This window comes from Sinohyriopsis cumingii, chromosome 9 (assembly GCF_028554795.1).
Source record: "Sinohyriopsis cumingii isolate HCF-2022 chromosome 9, ASM2855479v2, whole genome shotgun sequence".
NCBI lineage: Eukaryota > Metazoa > Mollusca > Bivalvia > Unionida > Unionidae > Sinohyriopsis > Sinohyriopsis cumingii.
In genome coordinates, this window is record NC_142969.1 from 11,778,852 (window position 1) to 11,799,486 (window position 20,635).

General features: G+C 34.6%; 1 protein-coding gene across 8 annotated transcripts in view; it reads left to right on the forward strand.

Annotated features, from left to right (window-relative positions):
* LOC149791267 (uncharacterized) overlaps window positions 1-20,635 on the forward strand; it is a 122,632-nt gene that overhangs the window by 40,388 nt on the left and 61,609 nt on the right. Inside the window, exon 5 of one of the 8 annotated variants that reach the window (XM_089969774.1) lies at window positions 11,882-12,725. The exons of the other annotated variants lie outside the window; for them this stretch is intronic. Within the exon in view, the coding sequence (XP_089825900.1) occupies window positions 11,882-12,107 (226 nt within the window). The 3' untranslated portion in view covers window positions 12,108-12,725. Of the gene's footprint in view, window positions 1-11,881; window positions 12,726-20,635 lie in introns of those variants that run through there. 8 annotated transcript variants of the gene reach the window in all.

Consider the following 20,635-nt stretch of genomic DNA (forward strand, 5'->3'; position numbering starts at 1 on the left):
TGCACCTTGAGCGATCATCATCGTTTTTTATAGTCTTGATACTACCAGTGGCAATGTGCATACAGTGTTGCACCTTGAGTGATCAGCATCGTTTTTTATAGTCTTGATACTACCAGTGGCAATGTGCATACAGTGTTGCACCTTGAGCGATCATCATCGTTTTTTATAGTCTTGATACTACCAGTGGCAATGTGCATACAGTGTTGCACCTTGCATGATGACCATGAGGTTATTTATGTCTTGATGCGTCCAGTGGCAGCGTGCATACAGTGTTGCACCATGAGTGATAATCATGGGTTTCCTGCACTTTTTTCAGAAACTAATGGAAATGAGTGGACACTAAAGTAGAATTTGAGCAAGCTCCGGAATGGAATATTTCAGTGTAGTTCATTTCAGGTGAACCAGATATTCCAACATGCCAATGTTTTCATGATTTACATGAGCACTTGGTACAGCATTTATTACAAAATGCAAGTCTAAAGATAAGATGATAGTACAGTGCTGTCTACAAAGTTAAAATGGCAGAACTGTTAGAGCAAATAAAATTGTCTCATTCTCTCATTCTGTAAACACATTAACCCCTGGAGGTTTTTGACATTTTTGCCTGAAAATCGAGTAGGAAACACATTTTGAAAGCTATTTCTGAATAGATCCGAAAACACCAAATCCTTGGTGATCTTTCAATAACATACTGCCTAGTTGTGTTAGAAACATCGTTTTTCATTGGATATTTGACTCGCGCATGAGCAGAAGGGTAAAAGTTGGGAGTTTTTTTTGTGCTAAACGGAGCTATTATTTTTGTATCAAGACCACTCTTTATTCCAAATGCCCATCTTATCCTACTTTCTGCAAAGGCTCATCTGTCTGTTTGCAGTTCATACCGGTTTGCCTTAGATCTGAGACCAAAAATTCTAAAAATCTGGACACAAAATCGGATTCCAACCACAGGTAAATTTTCGGTTGAAAAAAGTTGAGTCCAAAAAATGAGTTTTTTTTTTATCTGTAATTTGTAGTGCAACTAGATTTTCCAGATTATTTGGTATCATTGTAGAGCTACATCTGTCTACCTTTCTATAATACCACCCACTTTAGTGTATCTTGCATGACCATGACGCTACAGAGCTCGGCAGTAGGCTACTACCTCCTGCCCTGTTAAGTCGTTGCTAGGGGTTAATGTGTTAACACTCATTGTGCATTGGGTATTATCTAATATTTTGTTTTGTCCTTTTAAATTGTAGTGTTTTTCCTAAATTTGGAGGATGGGATACTCAGTGTCCCATGCACTTGGGATCCTTGGTGCAACGCTGCATACATGTACACGTAACAAAATCAATGATAATGTTGATAAAATTTGCAGTCTGGCTAAATTTGTGAATATATCATGCTCAGCAGTGACTGTTCTTTACACTTGCATACATGTTATAATAAATGCAACATACAGTACGGTATCTGTTTTATGATAAGACCGTGGTCAGTCTTATCAAGTTTTCAAAAAGTTTGCTCTTACAGTTGAATGTATCTTTAACAAATACTGTATTTGCAAAAACGTTATAAAAATGAGATACAGGATTATCATATGGCCCCCCCCCCCATGTGTTTCTAATTGCCCTGATTTTAAAATTAGGGTAGGCGTGTCCTAAGTTTTTTTTAACATTGTATGTATTTAACTTGATTTTTTTTATATTTTTTACCATGGAGGAAAAAGGTGCTAGGATCGATACTGACTGATGGGGATAGTTGGCTGACTGAATAAAACACACATATTATTTTCTTTGCCTCAAATAAATGCATTATTTTGAATCAGGATGTTGTATGCCACAAGTGAATGTAGTGAGTACTCTTCCACTGTCCTAATGACACCGACAGTGGATTAATTGATGATGACCTGTCAGTCCACCTCTGCCCCCCCCCCACTTATTATAGTACTACATGTAGTTCAAATGCATTGGTTGCTATTTACAATGTTTCAATTTAGGTATTTTCAATGGCTTTTTCAGTTTTTGTCATAATTTTGTATCTGTTTATTTTTTGAACATGTGTTTTAATTGGTACCATGTTACCATTGTTTGTTCTGACATGGTATTTACCATCTAAAAAGTCAAACAGTTTCATTTCCAGGGCAAGACTCTTCTTTAAGACATTTCTATGAGAGTAGGTGGACATGTTAAAACAGTAGTGTTAATAATTTCCCTTTGTTATTAACTTTTCTTTATTTGTAATGTTGCTTGTTGTTGTTGGAATATCCATCTATTTATTATCCACACTTTGTTTCTGGGCAAGCTAAAGAAAGCATTTAAGGTGTTTCAGTGAAATTTGATACACGTAGCATGTAATGTGGATATGGTGGATGCCATTCACAATACTTGAGTTTCATTATTTTTATCATTTTGTTTTCATCATCCATCCACCATTCACACTTTCATTTCTGGAGGAAAACTTATGATGTCAGTCATTTCCCATTTTGTAAATATATGCCAAGATGCCTATCTCTTGCCAATATACATTGCACAAGTTTATTAAAAATCATTTTCTATCACTTACTAATATACATTGTAGATACAAGTCATGATGCCGGTCACTTACTAATATACATTGTAGATACAAGTCATGATTCTTATCATTTACTAATATACTTTATAAATAAAAGTCATGATGTCTGTTACCTCCTAACATACATTCTAAATACAAACTTACTATAAATGAAATCTTTTTGACAAATCCTTCTGTCTTACAGGAGACATTTTGACAGGGTAGCAGATGTAGATGAGTCTGTCTTCTTTTTTTTTTTCTTCTTTTATCCATCTTGGTACATGTACCACAGCAGCCAGGGTGATTTTAAAAGTCAAAGATATTTTAACATCTGCATTATCTTTTATCACCACTCATGATTGGATGCCAATTAAGGATTTTGTTTGGTATTTTTTTTAAAGAAAAAACTGTTCTTACTTTGAAGGTCTTGAATAACCTGGCATCAGAGTACCTTGATGTCTTTAAGTTTGTAAGGAACATTATTAGCACAGAGTACCTTGATGTCTTTAAGTTTGTAAGGAACATTATTAGCACAGAGTATGTCTTTAAGTTTGTAAGGAACATTATTAGCACAGAGTACCTTGATGTCTTTAAGTTTGTAAGGAACATTACTAGCACATGGTTGAGTGAAAACAGTGATTTATATATACCAAATCTTTAGACAGAGTATTTTAGGGATTCTTTTATCAACACTGGTGCACTTTTGTGCAATAGTTTGCAGCATGATATAAAACAAGTACTTATCATATAAACTTGCTTACAAGTTGACCTTTTTTCTAAAAAATATATTAATGCAGAGTTGGGTCATCTTATAAACAAGATAAAACAAAAACATTTAAAATCTGACCTTACCACAATGACTGTAAATCTTGGGACACTATTGGACTTAGGACACCCATAATTATTTTCAAAAGTAAATTTTTTCAGGACCTCTAAATGTTGGGACACAAATTACAGCAGTTGTTTCATGTATTATTAGTCATTCAGTGTATTTTCTACCAGTCAATTTATGTATTTTATCGATTGCAACAAAGCATAAAAGTGACTACTTGATTGTTAAGGGACTCAAATCATTAATTATTACATGGAAATATTATAAGTCAACATAATTTGTTTTTGAAAATTCAATAAATTTATTTAATTTTCCAGAGTTTTCTTAGTAACTGGTAAAATGTGATTGAATGACAACAACGAAAAACAACTATTTGGTTCAGTGCACATTTATACATATGGCGTCACTGCACATATATTGAAGGTGTTGTGCTGAATGAAATACATAACTCAGATTCGAATCATAGACACCACTGCACTAAACTTAAATATCTCCAAAATACGACAAAGACGTTTCAGGAATGATGCTTTGAAAATAATTTTAATACTGTCAGAACTTCGTTTTAGTTTGCTATGATGTTAGACACCATAACCATTCACACAGGTAATCATGCTAACGTTATGGAATACAGGGGAATTAAACATCAAAGCACTTTTCTACAAAACCAAATTCCATCATACCCAAGACGTCTCAGGGTTCAAATGTTTAACTGGCTTGGATTGCTGATGGAAAACAAAAAAAAAATCTGCCAATTAAAAATGAAGGAGATGCCAAAGTAACCAGCTTGCCAACTTATGGGAAATTATTATCTTAATAAGCCAAAACACAAACCTAAAATAGATCATTGATGATCTTAGTCTATCTATATTCAGAATTGTTGCCTTTATTTTGATCATTCTTTCATGGTCCTGTGGCAGTTGTGTGAATAAATGCTGGTTATGTGCCATCGATAAATGTGTGTGTCTTTTCATATACATAATGGTTACACTAATATGTAAGATCGATTATATTACTGAAAAACAGTAATTTGTAAGCGTGTGGATCAACTCAAAGTGAAATATAATATTGAATAATGCGATTTTCTAAAACAATAAGGCAAAATTTGGATAAGATTTTTTGTGAATAAATAAGATATAAGTAACACTAAGCACGATTTGCAAATACTCTGTTATCGTGAAGATACTCTCATGTAAACTCTAATGATCCCGTGAATCATGAAATCCTTATTTCATTTCATGATTGAGAAATTGGAAGATATGCACGTACAAAATAATAACAAAAATGTCTATTGTAGTTATAAACACTGCATTGCTATGTTTTGCCAAGTGAACGGTCCTTTGAGTGTGCTTTCATACTTGTTCAATGCCATGTTGAGTCCCTTTGATTATACAACGCAGTCAACACCAGTTCAATTATAGCAGTCCTTCAATGAGATTTAATAAAAATAAAGATCAAAGTGTCTTTTACAGACCCCAAGCTCAACCTTTACATAAATAACAGCCCAAGTTTATGAATAGTCAGGTTCTGCCAGTTACATTGTATTTTGTTAATAGTCTGTGTTCTGCCAGTGACATTGTACGTTGTTAATAGTCAGTGTTCTGCCAGTGACATTGTACTTTGTTAATAGTCAGTGTTCTGCCAGTTACATTGTACTTTGTTAATAGTCATTGTTCTGCCAGTTACATTGTATTTTGGTAATAGTTAGTGTTCTGCCAGTGACATTGTATTTTGTTAATAGTCAGTGTTCTGCCAGTGACATTGTACTTTGTTATTAGTCTGTGTTCTTCCAGTTACATTGTATTTTGTTACTCAGATGATAAATAGTAAATTTGCTAAGCTAAGCTTATTTTGGGGAAAAATAATATGTAATGTGTACAATGGAGCATTTAAGCTAAAGAAAAACAGCAATAGTGCCACAGAATGTGCATTTGGTGTATCAGAGAAACAGGTGCATGACTGGTGCAAGAAAATGTTTGTTCTGTTTGATAGTGCCAGACATCTGAAGAAAATTCGAATAATGGAAAGCCCTTATGCAAATTGGGAATTTGGTTTGAACGAGTGGGTTCTAGAGTAGCATCAGAATGGGCACGTATTCGCCAGTAAATCCATTAAGGCTTATTCCGATGCCAAGGCTGATGGGGATTTAAGTTTATACCTGCATATGGCATTATAATTCAGTCCATGGATTTATTATATAAATGGATTGAAAATGGTATGTGTTAAGGATTTCATTACATGAAGATCAACAGATTGTAATTTGTCACTTTATTTGTACATAATCAACTCAATATAGTAATACTAATGTATTTATCATTCAATAATTTTGTCTTTATTTGTCCAGTAAGTCTATCCATCTATTCGTTTGACTTGTCACCCATTGCAGACAAATTTGACTTGCAAAAATCAAACCCACCTTGAATTATAAGAGGGTCATACCCAAATTATCTTGTTGCAGCCCTAGAATGGAGGGTGGTGGTTTAGACTTTCAGTCAAATTGACTTAATAGCAATTATATACGATAATGTTTCAGTTTTAAGAATTTATGCCTCTATAGATTTTTAATTAAAAAACTTATTTAATGACAGTGTAACATTTTTAGGTGGTTGCCCAGATTAAGATTAAGCGAACATTTTATATTTTATATTAACTTTTTTCTTTTATGTAGTAGATTTTACCATGTAGAGTTTTACTACTTACATATACTGTATATTTGTTGTATATTTTTTTTAATTGCATGTCCATCTTGTAAAAATGTAATGGATGCTAGTAAAAGCATTATTATTATTATTATTATTATTATCATCATCATACGCAGGTGTGCGTATAATGGTGATTGCATAGAAAAAGAATATATAAAAATAAGGGAGCGCAGCACTACACTCCAGTATAGCATGAGTTGCAAACTGTTCAAGATATTTCAACCAAATTGTGGTGTGCATCTCAAGCAAGTTGCAAAGACATCCCATTTATTACATAGAATTTACTACATTGACTATTAATTTGTTACCATGGAAACAAATTGTAATATAAGTATAATTTAAGAGTGCTGCACATAAAATACACTGAATACTTTTAGTAAGGATCTTGACATGAGGGGATATGCCATCTTGACATGAGGGGATATGCCATCTCATGATGACCTGTCAGATGACTTAAGCATGGGGTCTTTGGGATATGCCATATCAAGATGACTTGTCAGTTGACTTAAACATGAGATCTTTGGAATATGCCATCTCAAGATGACTTGTCAGTTGACTTAAACATGATGCCTTGGGGATATGCCATCTCAAGATGACTCTTGTCAATTGATTTAAGCAGGGGGCCTTGGGATATGTCATCTTAAAGTGACGCTTGACTGTTGAAGATTGCTGACTAGGGCTGTTTCTTGTATACATGACCTTACTTGGTTGGTACCAAGATTGCTGATTATCGAGGAGTTAAAAGCCTTATTAGGTATGTTTCATTACCTAATGTTTGATTAATTAATTGAAATGGTTGGAGGAGTAAATGAGCTCAGCAAAATCAGATAAATTGTTCAATAAAAGAATTGGTTTTCATTATGGCACATCAACATAAGTAGGTTATTTCGAGTTAAGTGCCATGACCAAGGGTGTGTCATGGTAGCTGACCCTAGCTGATAGAGCTGCACAGTATTACCGATATACCAGTTTACAACAGTATTTTTTTACCATTGGTATGTAACACTGTACTTTTGCACAGTTCCAGTACGATGGCAGTTTCTTATAGTCCAGAGGAAACTTATTACAACTTCAGTGATATTAATGTTTTCATTATTCATAACATAGTTCTTAAAAAGTCTTGTTACAAAACAGTTGTATCTGTTGCAAATTAATGGTGAATATTACAAATATAATTGTGTTTATGATTCTTTATTCACATGTTTTACACATATTGTGTACGCCAGATGGCAAATTGGAATGTTGTGAAACATATTTGAGCCCATTCTAACTTTTCAGAAACCTCACCTCCCAAAAACACAAAAACAAAGTCCACATGGTGTTTTAGTTATTTACCAGCATATATGAAGGTGTCTGTGATTTGGATTTTAAAGTAGCTTTAACAAAATTTCAGTCATATCACTATGATGTCTGCAGTGTGGCAGTTTATAGTGATGTCTAGCACTGGTGCATCATGTCGCAGACATGTAGAATGATGTCCCGCCCAGTCACATTATTCTGACATCAGGCCATCCAGTTCTAACACTAACCTCTTAATGCTGAGCACCTAGCGAGGCAGCCGTTATACCATTTTTATGTCTCAAATATTACTCGGCCAGAGTTCAAATCCGTGACCTCCTGCATCCAAGGCGGATGCTCTATTTAATAGGCCACCGGAACAGTCACATATATGAATTTATTAAACATATGTATTCCTTTGTAAGACTGAGAATCACTCTACAATTTTCAAAGAGCACTTGTTTGCTGTTCATTAAATATTTTCTCATTTGTTGAAAATGTTTTATGTTTACAGGTCCTCTATGATAAATATCTTGCCTGGGTGTTGGCATCCCACGCAAAGTTTCCCTGCATATGATATCAATAGTATAGCTACAAAATTGTCGGTTTCTGTATCAGCACTTCCTATTTTGATTGATAGGCTCTAGAATGCCAGCACAATGTCTTTCACAGTATCAGCCACAGTGTAAGCTTAATCATCCCACTTTAGTTACAGTCTTTAGATTGCAACTTGTTAGAATATTTAACATACACATAACAAATTTGTCTACTATAATGTACTGGCCATTTAATTTTAGAGGAGGGGGGCATGATTTTCTTTTGAACTGAACTATTTTCTTTATCTAAAGATAATGATTATTTTTACCAAATAATATCATGGATATAATATGGTGTTATTTTGCTATAAAAGAGAGAAAGATAATTTTCCAGATATACCATGGTACAAAATATTTTGTGGTACCCAGCTCTATTAGCTGTTGTGATGGAAGGATGTGAACCTGTACCCATTTGTCATCTGTCTGGCATTTTAACCACTGTACCATCAAGCTCCTGCTTCAATTACATGCTTCTGTACCCATTTGTCATCTGTCTGGCATGTTAACCACTGTACCATCAAGCTCCTGCCTCAATTACATGCTTCTGTACCCATTTGTGATGTGTCTGGCATTTTAATCACTGTACGATCAAGCTCCTACCTTAGTAACATGCTTCTTGGAGTTTACATAAGATTGCATTGGGCCTATTCCACGTCTAAGCCTACAGGGTGCATAAGGCCTATTCCACGTCTAAGCCTACAGGGTGCATAAGGCCTACATCTCAGATTCCATTGGGTGCATAAGGTCTATTCCATATCTCTGAGCACACAGGGCTTATCAGGCCTGCTCCACATCTCTAAGCCTACAGGGTACATAAGGCCTATTCTACATCTCGGATTCCATCGGCTGCATAAGGCCTATTCCACATCTCTAAACCCACAGGGCTTATCAGGCATATTCCACATCTCCAAGCCCACAGGTTGCATAAGGCCTATTCCACATTTCTTAGCCCTTAGGGCATATTAGGCCTATTCCACATCTCTAAGCCCACATAGTACATCAGGCCTATTCTACATCTCACAATCCACCGAGTGAATCTGACCTATTATTCCACATCTCTGGGCCTGCATGGTGCATCAGGCCTATTCCACATCTCACAGTCCACAGAGTGAACCAGACCTATTTCACATCTCTGAGCCTACAGGGCACACCAAATCTATTCCACATCTCACAATCCACAGAGTCTGTTGAACCTATTTTACATCTCTGAGCCCACAGAGAATACCAGGCTGATTCCACATCTCTGAGCCCACAGGGAGTATGAGACCTGTTCCACATCTGAGCCCACAGAATGCATCAGGCCTATTCCACAGATCACAATCCCACATCCTTGAACCCACATGATGCATCAGGCCTATTCTGTATCTCACAGTCCACATAGTGAATCAGACCTATTCCACATCTCTTAGTCCACAGGGCACATCAGGCTATTCCACATCTCTGAACCACCAGGGCACATCAGGCCTATTCAACATCTCTGAGTACACAGGGCATATCACTCCTATGGCACTACTCAGAGTCCATGAATGGCATTACACTGAGGGAATACTGTATGTAACTAGTCAAACTTTAATGTGAAATGAGTATATATGCAAAACACTCTGTATATAACAACAGAAGTAACAACAATTAGCTGCTTAAGGAATTAGTGTTTAATAGTGGTGATGATTATGGCAGGTAAGTGATCATGTGTACCGGTATTCATTTTTTGTTGTCAGTACAGCAACACCTTCTAAGCAAGCCTTGTTGCAGGAAGTTTATTGGAATAAGGACTCTTAAAGACATTCGATTCCAGATGTCCCCAAAAAATATAGACACTTAACACATTAACCCCTGGAGCTTTTTGTCATTTTCGCCTGAAAATTGAGTAGGAAACACATTTTGAAAGCTATTTCTGAATAGACTCAAAAACACCAAATCCCTGGTCATCTTTCAATAACTTACTGCCTAGTTGTGTTAGAAACTTTGTTTTTCATTGACTATTTGACTTGCGCATGAGCAGAAGGGTAAAAGTTGTAGTTCTTTAATTTTTATTTTTTTATTTTTTTTGCTAAACAGAGCCATTATTTTTGTATGGAGACCACTCTTTATTCCAAATGCCCATCTTATCCTTCTTTTTGCAAAGGCTCATCTGTCTGTTTGTCTAAAATCCAGACACAAAATCAGATTCCGACCATGAGCGAATTTTGGGTAAAAAAAAGTTGGGTCCAAAAAATGAGATTTTTTAAATCTGTATTTTGTAGTGCAACTAGATATTCCAGATTATTTGGTTTCATTGTAGAGCTACATCTGTCTACCTTTCTATAATACCACCCACTTTAGTGTATCATGCATGACCATGACGCTACAGAGCTCAGCAGTAGGCTACTACCTCCTGCCCCGTTAAGTCGTCGCTAGGGGTTAATGTGTTAACAATACAGGATCCCTAACCTTAAAACTTCAGACACTTAACAATATTTGACTCCAAACTTCAGACACTTCACAAAATTTGACTACAAACTTCAGACACTTCACAATATTTGACTCCAAACTTCAGACAATTCACAATATTTGACTCCAAACTTCAGTCACTTAAATACAGACACTCCATGATATTTGGCACCACACCTCAAACCTTAAATTTTATAAACTTCAGGATATTTGACCTGAAATCTCAAAACTAAAAAATTATAGACATTCCATTATATTTGATCTCAAATCTTAAAACATAAACTATCGAAACTTCAAGATATTTGATACCAAACCTTAAATATATACTCTTCAAAATATTTTGCCCCAAACGTCAGAAGTTTAAAATATAGACACTTCATGATATTTGACTCCAGACATCAAAAGGGAAACATAGACATTTCATAGTTGGCCCCAAACCTGAAAATTTGTGACAATATACACTTAAAGATGTTTGACTCCAAACCCCTAAACTTGAGAATGGAGACCTTGAATCCTAGACTTGATCTGTTAAAAAACACTTGTACCTAATCTCATTAAGTTGGAAACATCAATAAACAACACTTTTACCTAACCTCATTAAAGTCAGAAACATTGATAATTATTTCATCCTAAAAATATTCTAGTTATATTCAGTTCTGAGTATCCTTGTTATGCCCCCTGCTGCATGCATTTCATTTGGTCTGTCTGTCTGTCTGTACAGCCATGTCATTTAAGGTAAACATGAAATTAGGATGGAATATTTGTATGCTTTTGCAGATAACCTGATTTGATTTCCTTTTCAGTAATTTTCCATTTGTTACACAATTTTACATAAACCATGGGGGCCCCGAGTGGCCGAGTGGTCTAAAGCACTGTCCGTTACGGACCACTGCCATCTCACCTCTGTCTGCATGGGTTTGAGTCTTGGATTCGGCCAATGTGGGTATGTGAGAAAACTTGTCAGTAGCTACTCGTGGGTCGGTGGTTCTTCCCGGGGTTTTCCCAGGTTCTTCTTCCACCATTAATACTGGCTGCCATGTATAGCCTATCATGTGCTGAAAAATGGCGTTAAACCCTACAACAGCAACATAAACCATGTCAGCACAGTTGAAGAAAAACCTTTTGGCTGATAAATTTAATTATACAGGCAAATTTCTTTTTGTATGTACATCTAGAGGAGGACCTCATTGCTTATTTTGGTCATTAAAACTATTCTTCAAAATTTGTTTAAATGATTTTGAACTTTTTTGATTTTGTGACAGAAAGCATGATTAAGTAAAAACCATTTGCAATGTAGAATGAACTCATGTAGGTATATTTTTTTTTACTGGTAAGTAGAAAGGCTGTTAAAGTTTTACTTCTTACAGCAATTTAAATTTTTTTCCTCTCAGAATTTTCAAGTTTTTTTTATAGCAGAAACATTTTTTTTTTAGTAAATGGGTTCCTTGCAAGACTTGCTGGTGCCCCTTTCCTCGGAGTTTTAAGGTTGTATCTCAATTTATTTTACTTCATTTCAGGACGAATTTTGTCTGGTGTACTAAATGTTGCCGGGAAAAGCAAGTTACAGACCATGACAAACCATCCTCTAAAAAGAGTCGAAAACAATACTGTGTAGACAATTTGCAAAAAGCCATTAGTGCTGTTCGGGAAGGGACTATGACTTTTAGACAAGCTAGTGCCAACTTTTTTGTCCCTAAATCTACCATATACGACAAGATCTCAAACAAAAAGAGAAAACAGTAGGCTTGTTTTTCCCAGACCTGGAGAATTTTCCTTGATAATGTGAGGCTTTGACACATTTACCGTGTACCATGTGTCTGAGTGTAGTATCATAGGTAGACATTGTTCAGATCAAAGGAGGACCATTTAAGTTTCTGTGGAATTTTGAATGCTTGAGCCAGCACACTAAATGTTTACACACATACAGTACTAAGATAAACCGTGTTTATAGGATAGGAGCTTTCCAACCAGACTTCTTCCTCTCATTTTCTTGCCCTTACAATGCGTATTCGCTACATTATATATTTGATATTCTTGACACTTTTATTGCATACTGATTTAATCCTTCTTGGATTATGTTGCATTTGATAGTTTTCTGTGAATATTTAATGTCATTTTTAACACAGTATTTGCTATATCATACAGAGGAAATTGGAAATACATGTAAGTGCTTTTTCCAAGGACACACCGCAACAGCCTGTCCAGACTACTCTACCAACTAAGCTAAAGTGGCCCACTGCATTTGATACAGATATTCAGTCTGTGATTCTGTATTACACTTTTAGACTGAGACTATTTGCTGTTTTCCTGATGTCTCCACATTGATATAATTAGATACAGAGAATAAAGTTAATGTAGATAGCTCAGTTTGTTTTAAATTTCATTCACACTGTTGCTTTAAAAAAAAAGATAAAAGGAAGGGTATTTAATAAATACAAAACTGCACTTGTGTTTTGATTATTATGAAATAGGCTCCATGACCATACCTGTCATATAGCCTCTTTTGGTAACCTCATTATCTGCCCTTTCTTTTCGAGCTCTTTAGTATATGGAGGTTAGAAGCATTTCCGGTATGTACTGCAGTTGGTTGACATTCACTCCTTGCAAAAGAGGACAAAGTGAATGAAATTATATATCGCACCATGGACAAACTTTCCAATTAAACACCCTAAATAAATGCATGATTGAATTAATGAACAAATAATTGTTAGGTACAATGGATAAAATCATATGTCAATGGGTATGTGGATAACCTGTGCAGATACTTGCAATTGAAAGTTTTTTTAAAATGAAGTAGAGGATAGTTTAGGAATAATAAAATAGTGAACACACAATTCCTTGGCAAATCAAATCCAATAACAACACAAACATATAAAAACAAAAAAAAAAAACCACTTAACAGTTAAATGGCATGTTGAAACTAGCATTTTATTTAAGTGAGTCAATTATGAACCTTCATTCATGATGATGTTCTGTATTATGCAAAATGCTTAGAATTTGCACCAGATGATGAAATCCTATGAACCATCCTTAATTAAAGAAATCATTTTAAACTAAAATGAATGATTTCCACTGCGTAGTTTATTTTCATTGTGTTAAAGCTTTATGCTATCCAAAAATTTGGCAATAAACATTATTTAATGTGATAGTTTCCATTTGCTTATGACGATTGCATACTTTTGCAAAATGACTTGTTTTACACAATTATTATTGTCAGTTTTGAAAATTAAATCTATTTTCTGTTGTGTAATTGAAATGGATATGTATGCTTTTGATGATTAGAAACTTGTTTTTTTTTTAAATAGGCTTCATGACATACCTACTCTATATAAATAAATTTCATGACCATACCTACTATATATAAATAGGCTTCATGACCATACCTACCATATGTAAATTTCATGACCATATCTACCATATATAAATGGGCTTCATGACCATACATACTGTATATAAATAGGCTTTATGACCATACCTACCATATGTAAATTTCATGACCATACCTACCATAGATAAATTTCATGACCATACCTACCATATATAAATAGGCTTCATGACCATACCTACCATATGTAAATTTCATGACCATACCTACCATATATAAATAGGCTTCATGACCATACCTACCATATGTAAATTTCATGACCATATCTACCATATATAAATGGGCTTCATGACCATACATACTGTATATAAATAGGCTTTATGACCATACCTACCATATGTAAATTTCATGACCATACCTACCATATGTAAATTTCATGACCATACCTACCATATATAAATAGGCTTCATGGCCATACCTACCATATGTAAATTTCATGACCATACCTACCATATATAAATAGGCTTCATGACCATACCTACCATATGTAAATTTCATGACCATACCTACCATATATAAATGGGCTTCATGACCATACGTACTGTATATAAATAGGCTTCATGACCATACCTACCATATGTAAATTTCATGACCATACCTACCATATATAAATAGGCTTCATGACCATACCTACCATATGTAAATTTCATGACCATATCTACCATATATAAATGGGCTTCATGACCATACGTACTGTATATAAATAGGCTTCATGACCATACCTACCATATGTAAATTTCATGACCATATCTACCATATATAAATAGGCTTCATGACCATACCTACCATATATAAATAGGCTTCATGGCCATACCTACCATATGTAAATTTCATGACCATACCTACCATATATAAATAGGCTTCATGACCATACCTACCATATGTAAATTTCATGACCATATCTACCATATATAAATGGGCTTCATGACCATACCTACTGTATATAAATAGGCTTCATGACCATACCTACCATATGTAAATTTCATGACCATATCTACCATATATAAATAGGCTTCATGACCATACCTTCTGTATATAAATAGGCTTCATGACCATACCTACCATATGTAAAAAGGTTTCATGACCATACCTACCATATGCAAATTTCATGACCATATCTACCATATATAAATGGGCTTCATGACCAAGTCTGCCATATATGAATAGGTTTCATGACCATACCTACCATATGCAAATTTCATGACCATATCTACCATATATAAATGGGCTTCATGACCAAGTCTACCATATATGAATAGGTTTCATGACCAAATCTACCATATATAAATAGGCTTCATGACCATACCTACTATACATTTTTAAAAAATCATGACCATACCTACCATAGATAAATAAATTCACAACCGTACAGACCATATATAAATTTCATGACCATATCCACCATATGTAGTCATGTACAAGCCAAATCCAACTGCAGACAACATAATCCCTGATCTACCAGTTCATTATGCAATGTCATATTAGGTTCAGTGTTGTTTATTGTTCTGATTAGACAAAATTGCATAGACCCAAATCTGCTGGCACATTATGCAATATCTGATTTGGGTCTTTGAAGTTGGATCTTACTTATAAGTTGATATATACAATGCCTTGATAACCATTCTTACTCTTGTTGCACACTAAAATCATCTAGCTTCAGAGCAGCCCTACAGATAAATGCTTTTGTGGTTGTGTAGCCATTGTTACTTGTGCTGTTTAATGAAAAATTATCATGTAATCGAAACATATTTGGCAAGAAATAAGTCCAGCTAATCTCGACTAAATTTTATTCTTTAATTAATTTGTGTTTTGGTCTTATGGTTAAGATCTCCTCAAGATAAATAAAGTGACTCTTTTTTTGTGGTGGGTAACAATTTACATGAATAGAAACTTTATTACAAACCATGAAATTTAAAGACCCACAAACATTGATATTTCTCCTAAGCAAGAAATTCTATGTGCACAAATAAAACAGTTAAGTCTACTGAATCATGACAGAAGTACATTAATTTACAATTAAGACAGTACATTAATCTACAATAAAGATGGTACATTAATTTACAATAAAGATGGTACATTATATTATAATAAAAACAGTACATTAATTTACAATAAAGATCTTTTATTGTATGAAATGTTAGCTTATCCTACATTAGGAACGATCTATTGCAGTATGAAAAGTTAGCATATTCGGGTAGGTAGTCATTGACAGCTAAATAATTCAAGTTTTCCCATGTAGCAAGTCATTAGCCATTGGCTGCTAAAAATAATTCAAGTCAGCCCATATAGCAAGTCATTAGTCATTGACTACTAAAAAAATAATTCAAGTCAGCCCATGTAGCAAGTCATTAGTCATTGACTACTAAATATTGCAAGTCAGCCCATGTATCAAGTCATTAGTCATTAACTACTAAATATTTCAAGTAAGCCCATGTAGCAAGTCATTAGTCATTGACTACTAAATACGTCAAGGCAGCCCATGTAGGAAGTCATTAGTCATTGACTGCTAAATAATTCAAGTCAGCCCGTGTACAAGTCAGTAGTCATTGACAACTAAATAATTCAAGTCAGCCCATGTAGCAAGGAAGTAGTCATTGACTACTAAAAAATGCAAGTCAGCCCATGCAGCAAGGAAGTAGTTATTGACTACTAAAAATGCAAGTCAGCCCATGTAGCAAGTCATTAGTCATTGACTGCTAAATAATTCAAGGCCGCCCATGTAGCAGGTCATTAGTCATTGACTACTAAATATTTCAAGTCAGCCCATGTAGCAAGGATGTAGTCGTTGACTACTAAAAATTGCAAGTCAGCTGATTTAGCCAGGAAGTAGTCATTGACTACTAAATAATTCAAGGCAGCTCATGTAGCAAGTCTTTAGTCATTGACTACTAAATAATTCAAGGCAGCCCATGTAGCAAGTCATTAGTCATTGACTACTAAATAATTCAAGGCAGCCCATGTAGCGAGTCATTAGTCATTGACTGCTAATAATTCAAGTCAGCCCGTGTAGCAAGGAAGTAGTCATTGGCTACTAAAAATGCAAGTCAGCCCATGTAGCAAGTCATTAGTCATTGACTACTAAATATTTCAAGTCAGCCCATGTAGCAAGGAAGTAGTCATTGACTACAAAAATATGCAAGTCAGCTGATTTAGCCAGGAAGTAGTCATTGACTACTAAATAATTCAAGGCAGCCCATGTGGCAAGTCATTAGTCATTGACTGCTAAATAATTCAAGTCAGTCCATGTAGCAAGGAATTAGTCATTGACTAGTAAATAATTCAAGCCAGTCCATGTAGCAAGGAATTAGTCATTGACTACTAAAAAATGCAAGTCAGCTGATTTAGCCAGGAAGTTGTCATTGACTACTAAATAATTCAAGTTGGTCCATGTAGCAGGAATATTAAGTTATGTTAATACTTAATTGACAAAATAAAAAAAAATGTTTTAAGTTTTTTTCTCACTTTGACATCAAGGGCCTAGTTAAATAAATTCACAACAAGACTCGCATACTGCTTTGTGGGTAGGATATCATCTTTTTATATTTTCAATGTGGATTATGATTGTATGTAATATACTGTACTTATATGCATGTAATACACTGTACTTCTGTAATTTACCTGTATATAAGGCAGTCACCTTTTTAAGGTGGGTATTGTCATAGATACCATTTCAGTACTTAATAATAATACTATGTATAAAATACTTCAATACAAGGTAGTTCCTTTGATGAAATAGGTATAGTCTTGGATCCCATTTCAATATTATTGTGTTTGTGTGTGTCTGTTTGATTTGGATTTTTTTGTTGACATAGCTTGGCACAGTGCATGAGAGACTGGTGGATTCGCTTATGTTGTGTGTATGTGTGTGTGTGTGTGTGTGTGTGTGTGTGTGTGTGTGTGTGTGTGTGTGTGTGTGTGTGTGTGTGTGTGTGTGTGTGTGTGTGTGTGTGTGTTGACAGCTTGACAAAATGCATGAGAGAGATTGGTGGATAGGCTTATACTGTCTGTGGGATTAAAGTTGACAGCTTGACAAAATGCATGAGAGAGATTGGTGGATAGGCTTATACTATCTGTGGGATTAAAGTTGACAGCTTGACAAAATGCATGAGAGAGATTGGTGGATAGGCTTATACTGTCTGTGGGATTGATGTTGTCATAAAATGTGATTGTAGAAGGCAACCTGTTTGCTTCATCTGAGGGCTTCTGCTTTTTGAAAGAGTGTGGTTTAGTGTTTAAATTTATGCATGTTTTGACTTCTGTTATTTTGTGTGGAGTTTTTTATAATCTGTCCTTAACGTGTATAATTACTTTTCATCGGATTTCTCAAGGTTATACCTTTACCAGTTTTGTCAACCCACTTTAACTTGGCACCACACACACACACAAACACACACCTGGCGTTCAGCATTAGAAAGTTAGTGTTAGAAATGGTTCAAGTTGGCATGGTGTCAGGATAATGTGACTGGGTGGGACATGATGCTACATGTCTGCAGCATGATGCCCCAGTACCAGACATCACTATAAACTACCACACTGCAGACATCATAGCAATAAGACTAAAAAAGTTTAAAGTTATGTTAAAAATAATTTTAAAAAATACATGAACACACCAAAGATCAATGTTACATCAGAAATTGTGGATCAAAAGATCTTCAATTACATCAGATTTTAAGAACTGTGGTGTGAGATACATTTTAATTTACCGTTATTTTTGAATTTTTTTGTTGGTTTGTTTTAGTGTTCTAAAGCACAGCAAATAGATTAGGTTATTTAGTGCAAAGGCAGTTGGAGTAAAGTGCCTTCTCACAAGAACAAACATTAGCCAGGTTGATACAATGGTAAGATTAAAATTTGCAGCTTTCAGTCAAAAGGACAGACCTGCTAACACCTGAACAACTAGTGATCCATTTTCATGGGTATTCATTTTTATGGTAAACGACATTTTCTGTGGTACTGGAGTTCATCAATAGATGAAGGAGTTCTATGGTTGTTATGATCAATATTCCCTGGGTCTTTAAATGTGACTTTTAGCAACTACAAAATTCACAAAAGTTGGTATGCATAAAAAGTAGTGCATTAAAAGTATTTGTAAAATCATTAAGAATATATTGGAGGATAAAGATTTGCAGCATCCAATTCTGAAATGAAAGAATTTGGAAATAACTATGTACAAAAAATACAGTTTGTGCAGTACTGGATTTATCTTCTTTGAAACATTATTTTTTTTGTTTGATATATTGAAATCTTAACATTTCATTGATAGGGCTTATTCCAGTAGTGATACTTATATATCATGTTGGGTTTCTAATAGTGATACTGACATACCAAGTCAGCATTCAGATACTGATAATGACATACCAAGTCAGCATTCAGATACTGATAATGACATACCAAGTCAGCATTCAGATACTGATAATGACATACCAAGTCAGCAGTCAGATAGTGATAATGACATACCAAGTCAGAATTCAGATACTGATAATGACATACCAAGTCAGAATTCAGATAGTGATACTGACATACCAAGTCAGCATTCAGATACTGATAATGACATACCAAGTCAGCAATCAGACAATCATACTGACATACCAAGTCAGCATTCAGATACTGATAATGACATACCAAGTCAGCATTCAGATACTGATAATGACATACCAAGTCAGCATTCAGATACTGATAATGACATACCAAGTCAGCAATCAGACAATCATACTGACATACCAAGTCAGCATTCAGATACTGATAATAACATACCAAGTCAGAATTCAGATAGTGATAATGACATACCAAGTCAGCAGTCAGATACTGATAATGACATACCAAGTCAGCAGTCAGATAGTGATACTGACATACCAAGTTAGCATTCAGATACTGATAATGACATACCAAGTCAGCATTCAGATACTGATAATGACATACCAAGTCAGCAGTCAGATAGTGATAATGACATACTAAGTCAGCGTTCAGACAGTGATACTGACATACTAAGTCAACATTCAGATACTGATAATAACATACCAAGTCAGAATTCAGATACTGATAATGACATACCAAGTCAGCATTCAGATACTGATAATGACATACCAAGTTAGCATTCAGATACTGATAATGACATACCAAGTCAGCATTCAGATACTGATAATGACATACCAAGTCAGCAGTCATATAGTGATACTGACATTATGTGATCCTATTTGATACAGTAAATATATCAAAGTATTATGTGCAGTATTGGGTACAAAAAAGGCAATGTTTTTAATTGATCTTCTAGATAAAAACTGAAACTTATTTAAAAAATTAAATATTAAAAGAAATTTATTTAGATTATTGTAGATCTACACAAGCTATTCCGACATGATGGACATCAGTAATCAATACTGTTAGAAGGGAACAATGTAGACAGATGTAAGACTCACCTATTCAAAAATAATTTTAAAAACTGAATGAATGGGACAAGCATTCCAGGCTTAATTTCATAGCAGAAAGTAAAATTGTTGGTTTCTGGTTCACTCTGCCATTATCCAGGGCCCCACTGAAATATAATTATGAGAATTTCAGTATGGTTGTTGCATCACATCTTGGCAACAAGAAAATACCTGCAAAAGGGTTGAATTAACTGATATATTTTTTCCATGTTATAAATGTATCAACCCTGTAATCTTTATACCCAAGTATTATATTTATAGATGTTGTTTGGAATGCATTCCAATTTTGAGTCAATTACTTTGTTGTTAACTGCATTATATATTGAAAAAGAAATACATGTAGCAACTTAAGATGGATAATTAAATAAGTTTCATATCAAGTAATCATGCTTTCTGGATCTATTAATATCTCCAATGTATTAAAGTAATAAACTTTAGGATATAGTCAGAATGTTTTAATA